Source organism: Notamacropus eugenii, chromosome 3 (assembly GCF_028372415.1).
Source record: "Notamacropus eugenii isolate mMacEug1 chromosome 3, mMacEug1.pri_v2, whole genome shotgun sequence".
Taxonomy (NCBI): Eukaryota; Metazoa; Chordata; class Mammalia; order Diprotodontia; family Macropodidae; genus Notamacropus; species Notamacropus eugenii.
The window spans coordinates 473,778,912-473,802,478 of NC_092874.1; the positions used below are offsets into that span (position 1 = coordinate 473,778,912).

The 23,567-nt window shown below is 53.1% G+C and overlaps 1 protein-coding gene across 4 annotated transcripts; it reads right to left on the reverse strand.

Annotated features, from left to right (window-relative positions):
- Positions 1 to 2,083: 2,083 nt before the first annotated feature.
- CSRNP1 (cysteine and serine rich nuclear protein 1) lies at positions 2,084 to 14,752 on the reverse strand. 4 transcript variants are annotated; one of them, XM_072598971.1, is made up of 7 exons: positions 13,902 to 14,261; positions 13,127 to 13,313; positions 6,248 to 6,436; positions 5,372 to 5,631; positions 4,636 to 4,923; positions 3,564 to 4,532; positions 2,084 to 3,203 (listed from the first exon to the last, which is right to left on the reverse strand). In XM_072598971.1, exons 3-7 carry the CDS (start codon positions 6,420 to 6,422, stop codon positions 3,171 to 3,173), a joined length of 1,725 nt encoding a protein of 574 aa, XP_072455072.1. In that variant the 5' UTR covers positions 6,423 to 6,436; positions 13,127 to 13,313; positions 13,902 to 14,261; the 3' UTR covers positions 2,084 to 3,170. The 4 variants fall into 4 exon arrangements, with proteins under 4 accessions (XP_072455072.1, XP_072455069.1, XP_072455073.1 ...); XM_072598968.1 differs by lacking the exons at positions 13,127 to 13,313; positions 13,902 to 14,261 and adding an exon at positions 14,623 to 14,752; XM_072598972.1 differs by lacking the exons at positions 13,127 to 13,313; positions 13,902 to 14,261 and adding an exon at positions 14,438 to 14,597.
- Positions 14,753 to 23,567: the final 8,815 nt, after the last annotated feature.

The following is a 23,567-nucleotide window of genomic DNA, read 5'->3' on the forward strand; positions in this document are numbered from 1 at the left end:
GCAATAGGGGCATGCAGGAACCAGGCCGTGCTGAGACTAGCAATAAGCTCTTCCCAGCCAGGCCAGGAAGTCCAGGAAAGCATGGGGTGAGGGGGAAAATGGTTGAGATGCCCCACCCCCTCCCCAGGGAGATCGGGGGCATCTCAGGCTGACCGGCCCTTAGAGATACTTGGGGAGCCAGGACGCACCCAAGCCTTCCCTACAGAAGGCTCATTGACTCCAGCCAGGTTTCAGTTTATGGAAATTACATTAAAATGCTCTGGGGAGCCAGACCAGGTGGGAGTGAAAACTGGCTGTATTTCATCGGTTACGTGGGAGGCCCTGTCCACACAGCACCCCTTCACCCTGCTTTAATCTTGTGTGTAATTATTCACATCGTATCTTCCCAATTAGATGCCACTAGGAGGCACCATCGTGCACAGAGCAGAGCCTAGTGTCAGGGAACACATCATCCCAAATTCAAATCCCACTGGGCAAGTCACTGAGCCCTACTTGCCTCAGTTTCCTCATCTATAAAATGAACTGGAGAAGGAAATGGCAAATCACTCCAGCGTCCTTGCCAATAAAACTCCAAATGGTGTCACAAAGTCAGATAGGACTGAAAAACTCCACAAGTGTCCCCATCAAAACGGGAGCTCCTTGAGATCAAGGCTATTTGCCTTTCTCTAACTCAGTGCTTAGCACAGCACCTGGCACCCAGTAAAGGTCTACTCGGTGTTTGTTGATTGACTGAGCTAGGCTACAGCTGCCCACCTCAAGGGCCAGGTTCACTTTCCCCTTGCCCCACACACACACATGCCCCATCTCACTAGCGGGGCAAGCTCAGGCAATCTCACACCCTCTTGGAGCCAGTCTCCTCGTCTGCTGAGGAGTTTGGACCTAACCTTTTCTATGTCTGGACCTCTTGGGCAGTCTGGTTAAATTCAAGGAACCTTCTCAGAATCATGTTTAAATGCATAAAAGGCAAACAGAAACCGATTTTACTGAAGTAAGGGATCACAGGTTTTGCTGGGGGTTTTTGAGGAGTCACTTCCCAAGTCTGGCAGCCCCAGCCTGGATGACCAAAGTCCTTGATTCTGTGACCCTCCACTGGAGCCCCAGACTACTCTCCCTGGCCCTCCCCCTCAGCAGGGCAGAGGGCAGAGGCTCAAAGTCCAACCTGGAGGCTCAAGGTCACACAGGTAGTAAAGTAGATGAGCCTGGAAATGAGTCCTGGTGCTCAGCCTCCAGCTCTGGCCCACTTTGTACAATATCAGACCAGCTTGGGACCACGAACATACATCCTGCCCTGTCCTCCTCTTAGGGACGGGCCAGAGGCCAGCAGGGTGGCTCAGGCCTGAAATCCCTGTTCCTAGTGGAGGCCAGAGCTCAGAGCTGTGTCAGCAGAGAAGGCCAACCATTCCTGCCCATCAGCACTGAGATCCAAGGGAAGGACAGAGGAAGGATGTTTGGAAAAAGGGCCTCGGTTCCAAGAGCCCAGGGACCAGAGGCTAGCAGGTTCCCATCAGTTTTGCAAGGAAGAGGTCGTCCTTCAGGTTGGTGGTTGTGCTAGGCCTTTGTCTGGTCCACGAGGAGGCTGTTTCCTAGGTCACAGGGTCTGGCTACCTGCCCCGATCTGTCAAGGAGTCTCCTGGAAAAAGCACCTGGGGCCTGGGCCCTCCCCAGTGTTCCTCAAGTGACAGAAATCTGGGTGATTGCTCCCCTTACTGACCAACTCTTCAGTTGCCCAGCTGCCTTTAGGGTGAGAGAACAGGTTTGTTTCTGCCAGCCTAGGCCAACTGGGGCTTCCAGTGGGCAGGGGAGGTGTCTGTGACCCCCATCCTAGGGGGGAAACTCCCCAAGAGCAGGGATGCTGGGACAGACTTTCAGATAACCAAGCACCTTGGAGAACAGGTCTGGGATGCAGCAGCTGGCACCAGGTGGCTCTGAGTTTCTAGCCCACATTTCTCTGAACAGCCTGGCATCCCAGGGATCACCTCTGTGGCTGTCTCTGCTGGCCACCCCCAAGGCCTGGCTTGGAAAACAGCTGCCATCCCCAAACCTCAGGGTTATATTTTGGTGAGACAAATTGAGAGAAACAGAATTGTTAAAAATAAAGCATTTTCTTTACTTGTACCTTTAAGCAAAATAATCATGACAGATATACAGGGACAGCTGAACCCAAGTGATCCTGACACCCTCCAAAAACCCTTTGGGGGAGGGTCAGAATGCTCCCCATTCCTTCTATTGCTGAGTACCCAACCAAGGGAGGAAACACTGATTTTTGGCAAACAAAAGAAATGAGTTCCAGCCTGGAAAATGTTTACTTTGCATTTTGAAAATCACATAAATCTACCAGGGTGGGGTGGAGTGTAAGAGCTAGCTGGGAAAGGCCAGGCTGGTCACCAACCTGGGCGAGCGGATCCATGCACGGGCCAGTCCCTTTCCCACAAAGCACACCTTTCAGACTCCCCTTCTCTGCCCCAGATCACATCGCAGGTGGGCCAAGAAAGGACAGAGAAAAGAAGTTTGGAACACAGGACCCAAGGCAAGGATCTCTGGGAAGGGTCTCCCACAGCTAACTCAGCAATGACTTCTCTTTCTTGGTTGGGGAAAGGATTTGAGGGGTGGAGGGAGAGTCCAGACTTGTTTCCTTCTGATCAGAACATATAAGCACATACATGAAACGTGCACACCCAGGAACCCAGAGGGTCCCCAACCCCAGCAAAAGCAACTTCTCCAACTAGATTCTCCAGATCCACTCAGCTCTTGACAGCAGATGGCAGGACAGATGGACACCCGTAAGCACAGGGAGCCAATCACCTCGGGGCTCAGGGCCAGATCCTCAACTATTTCTAAATAAATTACAGGAAATAACTTACAAAGGCTTAGTACAGCTTTACTCAGTTTCCAAAGGAGACTCACGCCCATCAGCCATCCTGTGTGCAGACCCCAGACAGAGCCCACGATGCTGAGGTGGCCTTGAGGACAGCTAGGTAATCTAGCAGCAGATTTAGCCCCGGTGGTTTCTTCGCCTCTATTTTAAGAATGGGTGCAGCAAAGTTGACAAAGTGTTTAACGAAATCAAAGGCCTTTACTTGTCTAAAGATCACTGGCTGGAGGGGAACGAGGAGGCGCAGAGTCTCAGCCAATGGGCTCGGAATGGGCGGGAGGGCCTCCCGCTGTACCTTTCAGTTCATGCCGAAAACCTCCAATGCTCTCCTCTGTACAGAGCATAAGAAAAAAATAATAAATACAGAAGTATTATAATAAAAAAATAATGGGATGGTCCTGTCCACCTACCACGTCTGAGGTACGCACAATCAGTTAAATAAGACTTGGGTTATTTTAGGCTCCAGTGACCACTCCCGTCTCTTCAGTTTGTAATAAATAGATAAGGGGTCAGCCTCATTAGCCTGTGGGATCACCCCAAAAGCCCACAGGGACTCGGCCACAGACCATTCGCCAAGCTACAGACGTACAGTCAAGCTCAGCTGCGGCACAACTCCAGTAGTCCCTGAGTGACGATGCCAGTGTCCCCCCTCACAGTCCCCCAGCCACCTCGGGCCCTCTTAGACCTTCACCATTTCCATGAGGGAGGACTTAATGGCATCCTCCAGAAGCTGGTTGTCGGAGAAAGGGGCGGGTATCTCTGGGACTGACTCGGACAGGCCAATGAGGGACTCCAGGAAGCAGGCAGTGGGGTCGCTGGAGGGGGAGAAGCCGGGTTGTGGCACTGAGAGGTTGTCCCCATTCTCCGAGTCCTTGGGCAAGGGGTAGAGGGGACCCAAACTGTAGTCGGAGAAGGACTGGAAAAGATCCAGGGAATCGCAAGAGGACAGACTCAGGTCTGTGTAGCTCTTACAACTGTCTGTGGAGGGAGGGAGAGGACAGCAGGAATCGGTGCCCGTGGCTGACCGGGCAGGGAGGCTGTCCAGGTAGCAGAGAGCATCCTGGTTGGCATTCTCATCTAGGCAATCAGAGAGGACACTGGTCATGTGGCTGGGGTAGCTGTCGCCTGCATGTGGCAGTCCAAAGAGGTCCATGGAGGGGAAGCTGCCGAGGTGATCCTGGCAATGAGTGATGCCAGGGGGGATGCCCCCTTCCTCCTCTTCATCTTCCTCCTCCTGGGCATTGGAATCACTGAAATGCAGGATCCGGGCCAGGCCATCATTGCCCAGGTCAGACGGCGGCTTGTCAGAAGGGTCGGCTCCTCCGTAGGGTTGCCCCTCACAGGGGACGGAGGACGCTGAGGAGTCAGTCATGTCGCTGCTACAACTGCTGTCGCCCAGAATCTCCATGCCCATGGGGAATGGAAAGGTCGGGGTTGGCGGGGGAGGCCCCGGGGGCTCAGCTTCATCCCCTAGGTAGGCCAAGACAGTGGCAGAAGGCTTAGCTTCGGACCCTGAACTCTCCTGCTGGCTCTCAAGTTCCAGCCTGGTGAGGGTGTGGAGGGAGTGTGTCTGCACACGGGCCTGGTTAAACTCCACTCGGCCCTCCGGGTTCCCACAGCCATCCTTGGTACAACCACAGGGGAAGGACGTGTGGTCCATCTGCAGCCAAAGCAAGAGAGAAACGATGAGCACGAACTTCAGCGATAGCAGCTCCCCCAGGTTCGGGGCTCAGCTCTACACCTCTCAACCCCCCAGGTCTCACCTGGCACTTGATTCCAGCCACACTACAGCTGCAGGTCTCGGGGTCACACACATCCTGACACTTGCAGCCACAGTCCTCCCGAGACAGTCGGATGGCCTGCAGCTCCTGCTTCTCCTCCCGGTCGATGCGCCTCACACCCATAGCCCGGAGCAGTCTGCGCCGCTGTCGGGCTGAGTACGGCTGCAGGAAGGCCCCACTGTCTAGCTCCTCATCAGTCACCTCTACATCAGCCTCCTCCATGGGCAGCTGGTGCATCTCTTCTGACTCCTGCATCCCACTGGCCTTGAGCTGGAGGGGTGAGACAACAGGAAGCACAAAATCAGTCATAAGGCATGAGGGAGGTGGGGGGCGGGGGCAGAAAAGACTGATAGGGAAAAGAAAAAGCTCATACCCGGGGTCAAAAACAATCTATCTCCCAAGTTCAAGGAAAATGTTCATCTGAAAAAATACTGGATGATTTTAATGGATGGTCAGTTCCCCAAGAGTCAGTGAGAGGAGCCAGCACCCCCACGGTGAAGGCGGTACAGAGCTGCATTTAGAGTCCAAAGGGGCAGAGCAAGAGATGCCAGGCTTCCCTGGCGCATCACAGGGAAGCCTCTGTCAGGGCCCTCCTGCCAGGCAAGATGCCCATCAACATTTACTTTCCAAAAACAATCAAGGTGTATAGTCTGCACACGCAGGTGAGTATGCATATTTCCACACGTGTGCTGTGCTGTGTGGTGCATGTGCCCCCTACCTTCCACTTCAGAGCCTCCAGCTTCTCCTCCCGCAATCTCATTCGGAGCTTGTCCTTTCGTAAACGGGCCTGCTCCTGAGCAAACTCCTCCAGCGTGAAGTCGTAGCAGGCATGGTGCCGCCTCACCATGCCCAGGGTGCAGCCACCGCGGCTGGGCACACTGGTGAAACCCTGGCATCTTGGAAAGTAGAAAACGGTGACCCCAGCAAAGGTCACACTCCCCGTGGCAGAGCGTCGTGTCTTCTTGAGGATGGATGGAGCTGGAGGTGAAAGGAGATTCTCAGTCCTAGCCCTAAGGCCTAAGCCCATGTTCCTCCTTCCTCTGGGAGCCCTTTCTGATGTCCCAGCTGGCCCTCATCCCCCAAGACTTTTCTGACACTGTTGCCCACTTCCTACCTAGGTGACCTTGCCAGTCATTTCCTCTCTTGGTCTGTTTCCCCACTTATAAAACAAGAGGGTGATACTCAAATGAGCCTGTGGTTCCTTTCCAGTTCTAAACCAGGGGTTCTTAACCTGGGGTCTATTCATTTTCTTTAATAGTGTGATACTGGCATGTCTACATACATGGTATCCCTTCTCATCCTACGCAGGTTATGTGCACTTAAAAAAATTTTTCTGAGAAATTCCTCAGCTTCACCAGAGACCCAAAGGGTCCATGACACAAAAAAGGTGCAGAGCCCTGCTTGAAACAATCTATGATCTGATGAACAAGCTCTAGGCCTCAGTTTCCTCATCTGTCAAAGGGAGATGTAAGGATGGCACTAATTCTCCCACTGGGTTGTCAAGGAGGAAGGCATTTTGCCAACTCTAAGGCTCTGCAAAGGGTTCCATGGCCACCCCATGCCTACATCTGGGGGGAAAGAAGGGCAGGCTCACCGACGAGGTCCCTGGGCACAAAGGCAGCTGGGTGGAACTCCTCCTCAGAGTCCCAGCCTGAGCATTCACAGGATGAGATCGGTGAGCAGGAGCATGAGAAGGACGATGACGAGGCAGAGGAGGCCGAGGTATCGTCATCCAACTGGTCAAATTTCCTCTTCAAAAGGCCGCTCATCCTGGCACCTGCACCTGTAAGGACATACGGGCCAAGACATGAAACACAGGGAGGGCGCAGTCTCTTGAGAATGGTAGGGTGCTTGCTGAGATGGCAGACTTCGCTCCAGCACCAGCCCTGGGGGAGCGATCCACGGGCTCAGAGTAGGAGACATGGGTCATGGGCTGGGGGACCACAGCACGCCCCAGTCCTCTGCACCCTCGTACAGAAAAGGTGAGCCTTTCCCAGCTCTGGCTGTCTGCCCCACATGTGACTTTACCCTAGTTGTGCCTCAGTTTCTTCATCTGTAAAATGAGGGAGCTGGACTAGAAGGTCTTTGGTGTCCCTTCCAGATCTGAGCCCAAGGCCTGTGACAGGTGACTTTAAGCATCTCATCCTCTGGGCCTCTTCCACACCCAGAGATACCCAAAGCTAGGGGGCCCTGTATTAAGTAGAACTCAAAGGGAGGCCTGCTTGAAAGAAAGGCGTCCCTGAGGACAAAACTCTGAGTAAGAAATAGGACTTGGACATCATGACCGGCCCACAAGCACCCTGGGCAGCTGCACACATCCAGGCTGGCTCACAGTCCTCTGCCAACACCTCCCCTCCCCATTTAACCAACAAGTGCCCTCTGCACTCCCAAGCGCACCCCCACTGAGTTAGCCCAAGGAAGGAGGCACCAGCCTGAGAATCAGCATTAACTTGGTAGGGACAAGGACAGGGCTGGGGCTTCCTTCCCCTCCCCACTCGTAGGGTAATGGTAAGACTGCCTGGAGAGGATTCCTGGAAGATGAGCCTGTCTGTGAGTCACCCTCCACACAGTGGGTGTGAGTGAGTACGTGAGCACAGCCTGCGCACGTGGGTGTGTGCGTGTGCCTGTGTATGTCTCTGTGATATCTTCAGTCAACCTACAGCCCTGGAAGTTCAATGCCCCCCCCCCCATACATACATACACACACACACACACGCACATAATGCCCCCTCTCTCTCTCACACACACACACGCATGCACGTGCACACGCGCACACACACACGCACACACACACACACACTTTGTTGTTGGGTTGCCAGCAGTGATAGAGTAAAGTTATTATTAGTAACTGTTCTGCAGAAGGCTCTGACAGAAGACTTGGACCCATCGGGAGAAGGGGGGGGGGAGGGAGGGAGAGAGGGGGAGACAGAGAGAGAGAGAGAGAGAGAGAGAGAGAGAGAGAGAGAGAGAGAGAGGCTGGGCCAGGCAGCTCCCTCTCTGACTCAGCCCCAGTGCTCCAATCCAGATTTCCAGAGCTCAGCATCTCCCTGCCCAGCCCCATGCAGGCCTGGTCAACCTTGCCACACTCAGCCCTGGCATTTTCAGTTTGCCCGGGGAACCCTCAGGAGACATTTCTCAGCTCCTAGCTCTAGGGATCCCCAAGCACAGAGTAGGTACAGGCCTCCCCAGGGGAGGAGTCTGATGGAAGAGTGAGGACAGCTGAAGTATTCCGTGTTAAGGGAAGGCTGAAGAGGACTTTCCCTGTGAGGCCTTCCCACAGCTTCTGTTTGCTGAGAGCATTCACAAGAATCTACACCTCACCGAGACCCAAGGCAGTGCCACATACTGGCAGCCTCCCGAAACACAAGGCCTGCTCTAATAGAATAATGCCTTCCCAACCTCCCTTGAGGAGGAATCACTAATGCCAAGGACGTTAGTAAAAAAGTTAGCTACAAGAACAGGAAAGGAGATACTTGAGACGTCGAGGTGGAAAAGGGGGCATTCTGCATGGATCCTAAAGAGCGTGGATGAGCTTTGTGTTTCTGCCAGCATCAAACAACGACCAACAAGTCAGGCCCTAACCCCAGATCGAGAGAGAACGCAAGAGAAGTACAGAAGTTAGGTATCAGAGGGGACTCCTAATCCCATTTCAAGAAAGAAGAGGAGGATTCCTGGATTTGTGAACCTTTCCCCCAAAGAAGAGGGGCCTGATACTCCAAAGAGCAGTCGTCCCAAGAATTAACACAGCTGTGCGAGTGCCAGCAGGCTATGCAGGCTGTGCTGGTGGGAGATACTCCATGCTACCCTAACTCCATCTCCTCTGTGTTGGGGCATCTCCCCAGGGAAGGATGGGAAGCTCCTCCCGACTACCATCCACTTCTGCTGTTCATATGGTGGCCAAATGGGACCATCAGAAGAAATGAGAAAAGCATGGCCAAGGCTTTATTTAATCACTAGGCCCAAAACGCTGAAGCTTCAAGGGGCACAGGTGGTGTTTTCATCACTACTGACGATTAAAAGGTAGGAGCGTCAGAAGAGAAGGGTGGGTTTGGAGAGTCAACAGCTGGCTTAGAAGAAGGCATCTCTCAGAATGGGCTATTTATTTCTGAAACACAGTTGAAAATACAGGAAGCACCTGGGTGTGGATAATGAACCAAGGAAACCAAGTTACAGAACATCCAAAATCTCGAGTTGGGAGAAGGGCCGGGCCTTGGAGGGACAAAGTCATGGGATCCAGAAGCATTACTGAACAGTGAAAGCCCCCCTTGGCTCCCTCTATCTCATCCCTCCCTATTCTCCGGCCTCCTAACCAGACTCAGCTGGGTGGCAAAGTGGAGAGAGCACTCAGCCTGGAAGCAAGAAGCCTCATCTCCCTCAGTTCAAATCTGGCCTCAGACACTAACTGTGTGACCCTGGGCTAGTCACTTCACCCTGTTTGCCTCAGTTTCCTCATCTGTAAAATAAGCTGGAGAAGGGAATGGCAAACCCCTCCAGAATCTCTGCCAAGAAAACCCCAAATGGAGTCACAGCCATGACTAAGGCAACTGAACAACAGTCCCCCCGACTCCTGCCCCTTAGCTGCCTCCCTGCCTGCCCTCCTGTCCTCTCCCAGCAAGGGCCAATGGCCACCTCCTATCTTCCTTCCTCTCCCCTCTCCCACCATCCTCGGCTCCCAGGGGCCCCAGCCCCAAGCTGTAGGTGGCTGCCTGAGCTTTCACTTCCTTGGTCTCTGGCCAGAACAGATGGAGAGGGTGGGGGCTGGATTTCTTCCAGTCGCCTATAGCCTCAATGCCTGGTCCAGGGCAAGGCTCAGCCAGTTGCCTGGCCTCCACCTACCTTCCCCTCTTTCCATGCCCCTAGCACAGGCGAAGCCTCCAGCAGCTCGGGCTCAGAAGCCTTCCTGCTCGCCCACCCTTAGCCATCAGGACCAGGCCTCCAACTCCTAAATCTCAGCCCCCTTTTCTAACTGTCTGATGGACCTCCTCCTGGTCACTTCCCCCTCAGCCTAGCTGGTGGGCCTCAGTCTCCTCACCTGTAAAACAGGAACGCTAATCCCTGCGCACCCGCTTCCGACGCCCCCACTGAGGGGGTTATGAGAATGAAAGGAGCATGTGTGTCAAAGGCATGGGCACAGCTGCTTCCGGGGCTGCTGGCCGTCTTCTTGTTCCCCTCAACTACCAAACCGCAAACAACAACAATCCCCTCCCCCTCTTCCCCACATCCCTGCCTGGCCTGACACTCGACACTCACCCTCTGCCCTCTCGGCCTCCTGACCGAGTGCCCCCAATGCCTGCCAATTGTCAGCTCTCAGGTGTTCCCCCATTTCCAAGAACCCTCAAACTGCCCTTCTCTGGAAGGCAGGTCTAGGTGTCTCCCCTGAGATGACAACTGGGTGTAGCTGGCATGAGTCACCCTTTGAAGGTAGAAGGTGCAAGCCCCCTGCCTGGAGAGGGGAAGGTAGGTGGGGAAATGTCTGACAGAGGGGCTGAGATGTCAAGGATGTCAGCTAAGCAGGCAGCAACATGAGGACCCTACAGACTCAGTTTCAGGGTAAAATGAAGAAACAGTTATTAAAGTCCCTACTATGTGCCAGCCTGTGCTGGAGATATTGAGTGCCTACTGTGTGCCAGCCCCTGTGCTAGGGTTATTAAGCACCTACTACGTGCCAGGCCTTGTGTTAAGTGCTGGAGATACAAAACAAAGGCACAAACCAGTGTGTCCCCTCAAGGAACTCTTGGGCTAGCAGTGGAGAGGACACCAAAACAATTCTGTACCAACAGGACAGGGTGTCCAGGCTAACTTCAGAATCATCCTGGAGGGAAGGGGCTAAGACTGAGGCCTGGGAAAGGTTGCTCTATGCAGACCAGCCCACCCACCTTGGTGTTAGGACAAGTCAGCTTCATCTCTCACCTTGCATAAAAACTCAGGCTGACCAAGAATAAAAGTATGCAGCCTGGGAGAGAAAAGGAGAGAGAAGAGACACAAGGCCTGCTCCTCCAAACTGAGACCGAAAAAAACTGGGGGGAGGGCAAGGTCACAACCACAGGAAAATAAGATTGAAAAAGGAAAGGCCCCACCACAGAATGGCCCCTGTCCTCTACCCTCCCTCACCATCTTGGCCCTAGCCTTTGGGCACATCCCACAGAGTTTCCTCCAGTAGGGCCTGAGTGGGGGAGGGGGAGCCAGAGCGGGCTGGAAGCAAACACATCCTCTAGTCAAACCCTAATATTTTTAAGATAAGGAAGCTCAGAGCCAGGGGATGACTTACCCAAAGTCTCCCAGCTTTTAAGAAGCAGAGCCAAGATCTGAACTCAGTTCTTGTGGGTCTGGACCCATCACTTCTCTGTCACCAGGAGCCAATGCTTAATGATTTTTTGTGCCCCTCCTCCATCCCCACTGGCAGCCCATCCCCCCTCCTCCCCAGGGCCTGGGCAGGAATTTCAAGAATTTGTCCTTTTAAACTTCCAAAGCTCCTTCTGTCCACAGCCAAGGGATCAGGAAGCCCCAAAACCCTGTCCCCCACTCCTCCATGGCAGCTGGTACAATGGGCATTTAAGGGATCCCATTATTAGAGCCAAGTACCAGCCTTTATTTGAAGGGGTACACTGGAGCCTGGGCGGGAGTGCAAGTCACCAATGTCCTCAGTGTGACTGGTGAGGAAAAAAAAGGCAAGGCAGAGGAACGAAGAAAAAAACCAAGGAGACAGAGACAGACACACAGACACAAAATTCACAGAATTCCAGAAACATCCAGAAACAGAGACATAGGGACTAGCTTTGGTGGAGTCGTGGGAAGCTCACTGGAACAAAGGTCAGGAGGTTGGCATGATTATCCAGTTCTAACTGCCATTAGCTTCCTGAATGACCTTGTCCAAAGCACTGGGCCTCAGTTTCCCTGCCTATCAAATGAAGACTTTGGGAAAGTCTGAATTTCTGAGAACCTGGGGAAGCTTCACCCCATGTGGGCCCCGTCCCCCAATGCTGAGGCGATTTTGGTTCTTTCCTAATACCTCCACTGACTCTCCCTCTAAGCCACTAAGAATGTGAAATGAGGGTGGGAGAGAGGACAGGGGTAACTGAGGCCTTGGAGCATAGCTCTGAGATCTTGAGTGGACTCCCTGGGAGCGCATGTGCACGCTTGCTGGCTCACTCACTTGCTCACTCACTCATTCTCTCTCTCTCATACACACACACACACACACACTCTCTCTCTTTCTCTCTCTCTCTCTCTCTCTCTCTCTCTCCAGGGATTAATTTGTTACCCCAAGGCATTCTCTGTCCCACTGTGTGTCCAAACAAGTCTCTGTTTCTACCACTGATTGGCTACCACATCTTGAGTAAGTTACAATTTTCCTGGGGGATCAGTTTCCTCAAATGCAAAATAAACCACAGAAGTTCCTCTGGTCTAATGCCTCACTGGAAGGATCTCATCTAACAGGAATCCTCTTTACCATACCTCTGACCCGGAGTCACTAATTGTCTCCTCAAAACATCTCCATGGATGGGGAGCTCACTACCTATCAAGGTGGCTTAATCCAGTCTAGGACAACTTTAATTAAGTAAATGCTCTCGACTGAAATCTGGTCTCCTGAAGAGAGGCAGCATGACCTATGGGATTGGGGCCAGCCCTGGCCCCAACACTGAGTAGCTTCATAGCCTTGGTTGTTAGGGAGGGTCCCTCAATCAGTCTCATCTGTAAAATGGATACAGTAACAGTTACATTAAAGGGCTGGTTGTGAGGGCCGAAGAAGTTAAGACATGCTCAACACTTTACAAACCTGAAAGTGCTACAGAAATGCCTTTTACTGTTATCTGATTATCTGCCAGGCCAAACAAGAGGATCCCTCCTCCCTGTGAAGAGCAGTTCACACTACTAAGTGTGACCTTCAGGTTCTACAGGTGGAAGTTTCTGCATAAGGAACAGTTTCAAGACCCCTCGCCATCCTGGGTGCCCGTCACCTTCCTGCTTGTTTGGACTTGGTCACTACTGCCCTGCTAAACTCTCAGTGGCTTCCAGGAAAAAATGTCACTGTCAGTACCAGAGAAATAAATGTTAGCTGTTCGGTTATTACAGATTTCAGTCTTGCCCTGACCCTCTCCTATCTGCACAGTTAACATGGGCTGGCCCCACACCAGGAAAACAAATCTGACTTTTGAAATCCTTCCACATGTGACCAAGTGGTAATGTAATAGTAAGGAAAACCTGAGTTCAAATGTGACCTCAGACACTTACGAGCTGTGTGACCCTGGACAAGTCCCTTAACCCCAGATTGCCTCCGAACAAGAAAAACCAAAAAAATGCAGGGAGTGAACTCTGTGACCTTTATGTCCCTTCTGGCTCATGCTCCAGCCTACTCACAGGTCAGCCCTTGCTTGTGCTCCCCAAGCGCACACTCTCTCTCCATATACATACATACACATACATACACACTTATACACGGCTATGACTTTCCTTCAAAGGTCAGTCCACATACCCCCTCCCCAGGAAGCCTTCCATGACTGCTCAGCTGAAAGTGAAGCCGTCCTTGCTCAAATCGTCCTGATCTCCCATGCCCAGAGTGTGCCTCCTTCCCTTGGGAGGCAGGGTGGCACAAGGACACAGGGCTCAGACCACCTGGGTTCAAAGCCTGCCTGTGACATTCACATCTCTCTGGGTCTCATCTGTAAAATGAAGAGTGGCCATCTGAGCTCCGTCTAGGTCTCAATCTATCCTCCTTGATACCCTAGGGAATCACCAAGTATTCCAAGGCCAGGACACCAGTGCTGGTGCTTAATAAATGCTTGTCAAAGGGGACTCTCTGCGTCCCTTGGGGCAGGTGAACAACATTAGGTTTCTTGGCTAAAGCCAGCTGCGAGTTCCCCTGTTCTGGTTCTTAACTCAGGGCCTAGAAACCTAATTTTAAAGTTCTCAGATAACTGTATGTCACTCTCATCAGTTTGCTGGGCAGTCCTATGTAGCTGAGGCAGTTGGATAACGATTTGGAGGAGGCCAGGATACAAAAGGTAAGCAGCCCAGGAGGAGGTGATCAACTGACAAGCATTTGTTAAACACCTACTGAATGCCTGGGGGGAGGAGACAAAGTCAAAAGTGAATCAGACCCATCCAGAAAAAACAGACGGCCTGCTGGGGCAAATGGAGAGATGTGCGTCTGTCTGTAGGAGTCTATATGTGAGAGCCACTGTGGGGCTGGGGGGGGTCCTAGGTGAGACAGACACACAGACAGGTGCACCCCAGGGCCCCTCTCTCACCCGCCCCCTCCGCCAGGGTCCCGGGAGTCCCAGGGCAGGGGGGAGGCGCTCTTTCTCCTGAGCCAAGGCCGGCCCCCAAGTCCCCAGAGATGACCCCGCGGGGCTCGGGAGGGATCCCGGCCGGGCACCGAAGGGTGGCCCCGCTCTCCAGGTGGGTCAAAGGGGATGGAAGGGAGGGGAGGCTCCGGCCGCGGCTGGACGGCAGCCAAGGGGGTGGGAGGAGTGGAGGGCAAAGCAGGGTCAAAGTTTCCTCCCGGGCCTCAGTTTCCTCCCTGGTCCGGGACGGGGACAGGCCCCTCCCGCGCTGACGTCCTGGCTCTGACTCAGCCCGGACAGTCATAGACACATACGGTGACACATCCAGGGTCCCCGCAGGTGACCCGCCCCCCCCCCCCCGAGGGCTCCGGCGGGCTAGCCCGGGGGCGCCCCTGCCCTCCCCCGCGGCTCCTTTCCGCCGGAGTCCGCTCAATTCCCCGCCGCCTGCGGGGTCCGGGGCTGGGGAGGGGGCCCCGCCATCCCACCCCCCACCTACCTACCCCTGCTTCCTGCCCGCCCAGGAATCCATCCCCCGGCGGGCCGGGGGAGGGGGTGGGGCGAAAGGCGGACCCTGCGGAGACCTTCCCTCGCCGTCAGTCCGCGGCGGTCCGGCTGAACTCGGAGGCTCCCGCCAGGGCTGCCGTCCCGGGGGAGGGGAAGGGGGAAGGGCACAGGTGGGGCTAACCTGCTGCAATCCCGGAGAGCTGCTCGTAGGCGGCGGCAACGGCCGGGACCGGACCGGATCGGACGGGACTGGACGAGACCGGACGGGCAGACTCAGCGCCGCATCCCCGGGCCGGGCGCGGCGGCCGCTGCTTAGGCTCGGCTCGGCTGCGCTCAGCCCGTGGCTCTCCTTCCCCGCCTCCCCGCGCGTCTGCCCGTCTGCCCGCCCGGCCCGCCGCTCAGCTGCGCGCTCCGGCCCCCGCGGCTCCTCCTCCTCCGGCTGCCTCCGTCAGTGGAAAACTCCGGCTCTGACGCAGGCCGGCGGGCGGGCCGCAGCCGTGCGCACAGCAGCCCGGCCCTGCCCCGCCTGGCCCGGCCCCGCCGCGGCGCCCGGGGCCAAAGGGGCCGGCCGGAGGCGGAGGGCCGGGCGAGGGCCCGCCCCGCCCCGCCCGTACCCTCCGGGCCCCGCCCCTCGGCTCCGGGCCCCGCCCCGCTGTCCAGGCCCCCGCCCCCGCCTCCCGGCCCCGCCTCCCAGCCAGCCTTAACTGCTCTCCCTCTTCACCTCCCTGGCTCCGGGTCTCGGAGTTTTCTCTCCACCTTCTGCCTCTCCTCCCTCCCCCCAAGCCACAGTTTCCTGCTTGTCCCCTTCCCCCCACTTCGCCCCAAGCCCCTTCTCGAGGCTCTCGGGTCCCCAAGCTAGACACCCCTCACCTTTTACAGAAATAGAGACCTGGGGATGCCAGTCTGGGAAGGGGCCGGCCCAGGACCCCGAGGCTCGGAGGCCGGCAGTGCTGAGCCCCCGAACCCCCGGAAAGCCGGGGCGGGCGGAGGGCCCGCGTGGGGGGAGGGGTGGCCGGCGGCCGAACCTGAGCCCGGGGCTCCCAGGCCCTGGGCCTCCGTGGGGGGAGGGCCCCTCCGCCCCCTTGGCTTCCTCCCCAGATCGCAGCTCTCCAGCCCTCCAGGAAACTGCCTCAGGGGTTTCGGGTCGAGCCTCCCACCCCTCCCCCAATATTTGACTTCTCTTGGAGGAAGCTGAGGAGCTCCAGCCTCCCACGGAGACCAGGCCGGAAGGGCCCGATGCGGGGGCCGGGGCAGCCAGCCCGGAGGGGGCACAGCCCTGCCCGCGGTGGCACCGCCTCATGACCCTGACTTGGTCCTCCATCCCCGGGCTAGAGCACGGCTCTCTGTTCCACGTTGCTTCTACCCTCACCCACCAATGCGCAGCCTGGCCTCTGCCCCCTTTCCTAGGAGTTAGCACCTGCTCTAGAACCTCCTCAGTCAGGAGTATAGTCCACCTCGGGCCCCCTTTCCACGGCCCGATAGCAGGAGATCATTCCACCTTGTTTATCCCGGTAGGCCCCCAGCGTTCTTAACCCGGGTTCAGGAACTTTCCCCCCTCCCAATACTTTGACCACGGTTAGTTTCCTTTGAAATACGTGTGTATTTTATATTATACATTTAAAGATAATCTTCTGAGATCATCGACTGGGGGGGGGACACAAAAGCCACAGAAACCCAGAACCCCAACAGAAAAGCAGAGGTCCCCAAACTTTGGTTTCAGCACCTTCTAGGCTCTAAACAATTGAGAGACCACCTTCAAAAGTTTTTGTTAATTTCTACTATTTCTATCAATGTGTACTGTATCGGAAATTAAAATGTCTTGGTATTATGAAAATCATTTTGACCCCAACCACCCCCCTTCAAAGCATATAAAAGGTACACTTTTGCAATCCTCGCTTTAGATTCTGAGAACTAGGTGAGAGTGCGTGGGTGGCTTTGGGGGATCATTAACAATTGATGACATTTACTCTGGATTTAGGATCTAGAATGTCCATTTAAGAACGTATTGTCAATCAACAAGCATTTATTAAACTCTACTGTGCACTCTACACACTTGTGGGAGCCCTGCTAAGAAAAAGAATTTCCTTCAAGGAGATTGTGTTGCAACGCGTGAGACCAAGAAAAAAGTTGCTTAGTTGTTCAGCAACCAGAGGAAGTGCGCTCATTCTGTTACAATATACCCATTTTGCAGAAGAAACCGGCTCAGCAAAAGCCTGTGAAATGACCTCTCCAAGGCCATACAGCTAGAACGTGCCAGGGGTGGAAATTGAACCTACGTCTTCCAGACTCCAAATGCATTCCATCCCAAATCATTACGTGTACTTTTGGGTTATCGAGGTAACGTGCTCTAATGAATATCCAAAGCAGACAGAGGCTGAACCTGGGTTTCAGAGGGCTTTAAGTGAAGTGTCATGAAGTAATACTACTAATAAATTGTAGTATTCACTATATTTCTCATTTGTTGTAATCGCTGGTGTTTTATTGAACTTTAACTTTTGCCCTGGTTAAGGTATAATTCCCAGGTTTTAAGTGTTGAGTGATCCCACTCCAAAAGTGTCAAATCTATAAACTGGAAAGTTTCCATGACTATGGAAAAAAGCAATAGCTTTTAGTTAGAAGAAGAGCTCTTATCCTGAGCTTTGTGTAGAGAGACAGACAGACAGATAGATAGACAGACAGACAGACAGACAGACAGACAGATAGATAGATAGATAGATAGAACTAGCACATTTCTAGATAGAAAATTATTTCAGCATCATGGATCTCCTTTATAAGCCTACGTATATTATTTCATGCATTTGAAACTATTACTTCAGCCTATAGGTTTCACTATGATACCAAAGGGATATATGGCACCGAAAAAAGTTAAGAATCTCTGCTATATCACCTACTATGTGCCAAGCATTTTGCTATTCTCTGGTGATGTAAAACAGAGGTCATAGAGATCTGAACTCTCAGAACCCAACATTCCACATGGCAAGGCAGCACCCATTGGAGTTATCAGCTATAAATCAGTCGGAAAGTCTTGGCCCCCTCCCTTCTTAGGGTGTATCCACAAAGACAATGGTGATGCCTCTACTTTAATACCTTCTCCATTAATAAAATGGTGTCCATTTCTGGGTTTGAGCCATTTGCCAATGCCAAGGACCTGAGGGGTAAGAATTTTCTCTTCTGGACGTGCAGCAGCTGAGGCTGCAGAGCCCCAGAGGTAGGTCTCAGACTTGGTCTTCACAAGAGTCAACTCTTAGAATGATGGCTAGAGACAACACAGAGTTTCTAGCTCTGCCCCTGTCTGCCCCACCCCTCAGTGCCCGTGGCTGAATCATCATCATTATCCTCCTCCTCATCATAATCATCCGTCTTCTCGTTCTATACAGTGATCATGTTTTTGCTCAGGATTATCAGATGGACTTCTCCAGTTTCACATCATCACCTGCCTCTCAGGCCCTTTTAGTTGGATGTCTCGTAGCCATCAAACCCAAATCATCTTGAACTTCGAACTTGCAGTTCAAAACTGAACTCAGAATCTTTTCCCTGAAATCCTCCCTTCCCCATTCCTCGCATCCCTCTTTCTGTCAAGGTCTATATGGATGTTCATAGAGGACTTGAACCTCTGGTGTGAGGGCTTTTAGATCCCTTCTCAGGTTGCCCATCCCCCTCTGGTGCCCAACTCTCCCATGTGACTTCAAGAAGCTGTAGCAAGCACAGCCACCACACTGGTAAAACCATCCTGGGTAACAGGCTAAAACAGATTGAGCATAACCAACAGGCCTCAAACCAGTCAGTGACTTTTGGGGTATCTATCCAAGCATGAGAAGACTTCCCCCTCCCCACCCCTGCAGGATGGGCTGATGGGAACAATTTGTTCCAACATGGCCATGAAGGCATCTGAAGCAGGCGATGTGGAGTGCTTAGAGCTTGGTCAGATATCAGAGACGCCAAGATCTGCATGCTGGACCATCACCAGTCATCTTGACTTTTGTCTGGGATGACTCAGGAAGGGAGTGTAAGGCTCATGACTTTTCATGGGAATTCCAATCCACAAGGAAAGAAAGGACAAACAAGAACATGCCATTCTCTGTAATCCTTCCCTGCCCAGAACACTTCTTGTACATCGGGAACCCTAACTCAAGCCAACACCCTTATCACTCTAGAAAAGGGTGTAAGCTAAAGTTAAAGTTAGAGTGGAAGCTACCTGAAGACAGGAACTGGTCAGGGAACAGGGTCAGTGCTTACTAAATGGTTTTTCTTCATTCACTCATGCTTTACTCATACTAAATCTGTGATGGTGGTAATGCACATTTATTAAATACCAGTTAAGTCTCTGGTCACAGGCTAAATCCTGGGGAGACAAAGGCAAAAGTGGACTCTCCCAGACAGTATACTTTATCGTGTCTCAGGGAGAGGAGCTGTAACAGTCCAGAAAGTGCAATGGTTCCAAAGACACCGTATGCAAAAAGGCTTCAGTCCTGTCTAAATGAGGACCCGCCCCCCTCGCAAAGAGATGACCCCAGAAGCCCCTCCCAAATTTAGGTATTATGCATCCTAGGCCTACAGATGGAAAGAAATTGAGACGCAAGGGAGTCCAAGCCTTTCAAAGATAAGGGAAATGAAGCCTAGAAGGTTCTGCAACTTGCCCGGGGCACACAACCCGGGCCTCTGAGGTGGGATTTAACCTCAGGGCTTCCTGACTCCGGTCCAGGGGCCTATCCAGAAGCCATATCTAGCTAGCAGTCCTTGTTCTCTAAAGGATCTGCCCTGCACGAGCATCCCACTCCAGGTTAAAAATAAGCAAAGCAAAGAAAGAAAAGCTGAGGTGAAATCGAATTCCACAGTGACTCGGACCTTTGACCCTTGTAAACAGAAGCTGCAAGTGGGTCCCCGGATTGTGCCCTGGGCTCCTCAGGAAAAGGCTCCAGGAAGCTAAGTGCCAGGTGATAATTCAATTAAACTTTTAGTCAGCGACTACCCCGGGTAACACCCGGAGACCAGGCAGCCCCTCCCATCGGGAAGAGGGGCTAGTAGGCATAGGGCTGAGGACCAGCCCAGGTACGCCTGGGGGGCCAGTCTTGCTCCCTTCCCCCCTCACCCATGGATGACACCCAACGAGCTCTGGCAGCCCCAGAGTGGTCCTATTTATCTAGCTTGTGCAGGATAGGCGTGTTCCATCAGGTGCCAGGGAGGTGGGCAGGACAGGAGCGGGACTGTTCACGTCTGCAGGGCTCTCGGCTTCCCTTTGATTCTGGACCAGGCGATCATGATCCTTTGCCCTGCCTGGTACCAGAATGGGTGCTCACTGCGGCTCTGCTGGCTGGCTGGTATCACACCCAGAAAGCCGCAGGCGACTGTGGGGGCGGGGGGGACGGCCTTTCTAGCCTGTCACATCTAGCCCAGATCTCATTGCCCTCGCCAGATCCCGGGGCTGGTGCTGGTGGCTCCCAGGCAGTAACCCCAGGCCAGCCGTTTACACTGCTGGGAAGGTATGGCACACGTACACACACATACATGTGCACACACACATGCACATACACACGTGCTCACACATACGCGCACACATGCACACACATACACACGCACACAAACGCTCTCAGAAAACTGAGCAGGCAGAGAATAAGTGAACCAAGCCTCGATGTACTAGCTTGCTTTGCTACGTGCAGAGCGTACTAAGGCAGAGCAGGAACAGTTCCTTCCCTGGCAGAGTTTGGGTCGAGCTGAAGGGAGCCTTAGCACCTTTCATCCCAGTGTCGATCGTGGCTACAAAGCTCCTGGCCCACTCCACTACGCAGCGTCCAAGGGAGCTGGGACCCGTTGGTCCAGTCTGCCTGCCTGGAATGCTCTGCATCTTTGTCTCTGCCTCCTGACTTCTCTGCCTTTCTTGGAGTCCCAGCCCCAGTGCCACCTTGTGCACACTTTCTGGCACATAGTAGGCACTTAATAAATGCTTTGTTGACTTTACTTGGCATTATCTCATCTGGTCTTCAATAATCCTGTAAGGAATGCACTATGTTATTAGCTCCATTTCACAGATAGGGCAACTGAGGCCGGGAGGTTGTGACTTGCCCCAGGGTTCAGGAATAGTCAGACTCTGACGGTATGGCCAGAACTACACACAACTAAGCAGGGTCTGAGGCAGGGTGAGGGTACGTTGAGTCTCCTCCAACCAGGAACACAACAGGTGTGTGTCAGCATGTATGTGCAAACGTGCATAAGGTTATTTCGTATATACTTATGTACAAAAGAGATGGGAACAGCTGGAAGAAATCAGGCAAGGGCTCACGGAGATGATATCTGGGCTGAGCTTTGAAAGAAATCAGATTCCAAGAGTTGGAGATGAGGAGGAAGGGCATTCCAGACATGGAAGGCAGCTGTGTGTGAGTAGGGGGTGGGGGGGAGAACACACCAGAAGGCCAGTTTGAAGGCAGGTCAGTATTCAGGGAGTCTAAACTTGCAAAGGTAAATGTGCACAGGGGGTAGATGAAAGCACCCAGTCCAAGGGGTCACCCGCTGGCCAGTGTGACTGAAATATGGAGTTCAAGAAGGGCAAGCAGACACATTTGGCCTGGATAGGAAAGCCAGAGGCACCATGGGGAGGGTCAGGTTGAGGACTCGGTGTTTTCTTCTGGAGATAATGGGGAGCCACTAGGGGCCCTGTAGTAGGACAGTGATGTAGCCAGACCAGGGCCTTCGGAACATTCTTTTGGCAGCTGTATGGGAGGCTGGATTGGGAGGAAAGGAGAGGCTGGAAGCCAGGAACCCAATTAGAAGGCTAGCCCAGGCCTCCAGAGGAGAGTGGATAAAGACCTGAAAGAAGGGCTGTTGGGAGGTTAAATTAGTAAAACCTGGCTCTTGGTGGGGGTGGGGTGCATGGGGGTGGGTGGAGGGCAAGGGAAGAACCAAGATTAAGAAACAATGCCCTGCCGAGATTAAAACTTTATAGCTCAAGGCCCTGTTGCTAGCTGGAAAGTACTGGGTGTGGAGACCCGGTACCTAGGGTCAAACCCTCCTGCTTTCAGTTATTACTTGTGACCTCAGTTTCCTCAACAGAGCCCTTTGGGCTCTGGATCTGTGATCCACCTGGGAAGAGGATGCCCAGAAGAGAATAGGACTGCCCCTCCCCCGTCCTTTCCTCGCCCTGTCCTTTCCTCCCCTTCCCTCCCCTCCTTCTCCCCCTCTCCTTCTCCCCTCTCCTCCCCTCCCCTCCCCTACTCCCACCTCTCTCCCCCTCCCCTGCCAAGTCTCCTCCTCCTCCCCTCCCCCTCCCCCTGCCAAGACTCCCCTTCCCCCACCCCAGGAGTCAGGCCTGCAAAATCAGCTCACATCCTAGCTGCTCTGTCTTCAAGAGAGGAGAGCGCTCCCTGCACAGTTCCCTTCCTTGAAAAGCAAGACAGCCCCAGGCCTAAGCCCAACTGAGTCCTGGCCCCCCCTCCCTGGCTGGAACTCCCACCTCAGAACAAAGATCTTTCTATTTCATAATTTGCAGTTTCCCTATCCAGCCTGGCCCACTAAATCTGTCCCATGGGTCTCTACTTTCCTGACTCTTCTCCAGATCACAGTGTGGGTGTTGGGGGGTGCAGGGAATATTAAGGGGGAAACCCATGTGTGTGGTCCAGTCTTTTTTGGACAGGCAACAATGGCTAATGGCATGGTTTCCAGAAGCTCTCAGTTCAAATCCTCCCTCAGGCACTTTCTAGATCCAAGGATAAAGCACTCAAACTCACTAAGCTTCAGGGTCAGGGTCCTTATGGGGTCTCGGATGAGGTCCTGGTGCTTTGCTGATAGATATATATATGTCTCTTACTATCATTATTGGTCACTGACATGACCAGGCTTGAGACTAGACCCAGACTAGGGCTCTTGGCCTCCAACCGTCCTGTAGAGCAGGCCCAGCTCTAAGACTCAGAGATCAGAGAATCTCAAATGTGCCAGACACCTTAGAGGTCATGCAGTCCAACTTCCTTGGAGCTGGAGCCAGCGGAGGCCTGGGTCCCAATTCTGTTTTCAAGTATGCTAATGATATGACCATGCTAAGTTATTTATACTCAGTGAGATTAATGGGATCTTGTATCTCTCTAGCCTTTTGAAAGTCTGGCAGTGGAAAGAGTGTCAGATTGGAGCCTCAAGACCTGAGTGCCAGTTCTGTCTCTGTCATTATTTTTGTGATTTTAGTCAAATCACTTCCCCTCCTTGGGCCTCAGTTTACTCATCTGTAAAATGAAAGAGTCAGACTAGATGACCTCTTAAGGTCCCTTCCTTAACTAGATGATCTTTAAAATAGTTAATTCTTTAAAGATTAATTCAGCCTGGCCACACTATAGCACCCCTCCCACATACCAAGAAAGGGCCAAGTAGACGGAAAGAGATACAATGAGGAATTGTCTGTGTACATGGCACCAGTCTCCTGCCTTCAACACCAAATGTGGCTCCTTCAACATACATGGCTTTGAAGTCTCTGGCAGGGATTTCAGAATGGGGTCTGGACACCCTTAGTGAAGCCAAGAGCTCCTTACTGGCCAAGTGACCCATGCAAAGGAGCTTTGGGGTACCACACACACACATACACACACAGAGTGAAGGGACAGGCCTCCCTCTTAGGGAGGCTGCCCCTGGTGAATGATACTGCTGGGCCTGCAGAAGGGAATGCTGGCAGTCACCTGCTAGAACTGAAGGAAGATGACAATGAGGGTAGACCAGGGGAATTGCCATGTCAAGGGACTGTCTCAGAGGCAACACTTTCTGAAAGCCAAAGTAGGACCCAACTATGTCCACAAATGGACCCATGAAATGTCTCAGAAAGTGAAAACATTTCTAATTCTGCCCTGTACTCAGAAGAGGAACCTGAGGCCTTGGATGATTAAGGGACTTTCCCAAACTGAGCCAAGATTTGAACTCATCTTCTGGCTCCAAATCCAGTCCTCTTTCCTCACTATCACATGCTCCTCTGACAATAGCAATCCCTCTTCAATGAATGTTAGTTAAAAATCAGGTGGTCTTGAATTTCTTCATAAAGTTCCTAGGTTTGAGACACAGAAGGGACATATCGATCACAATGCCAGAAACCCATTTGCAGTGGTTTTCTAAGAGAGACCTAAACAAATCTACTCATCTCCTTGAATTACTTCTGGTCTT

Coding starts and splice junctions, on each gene's coding strand:
- CSRNP1 (XM_072598968.1), bottom strand. CDS start 6,422: ATGAGCGGCCTTTTGAAGAGGAAATTTGACCAGTTGGATGACGATACC. Junction 5,632..6,247: donor TGTGCCCAGGGACCTCGTCG/GTGAGCCTGCCC, acceptor TTTCACCTCCAG/CTCCATCCATCCTCAAGAAG. Junction 3,204..3,563: donor AGTCCTCCCTCATGGAAATG/GTGAAGGTCTAA, acceptor TGCTCTGTACAG/AGGAGAGCATTGGAGGTTTT.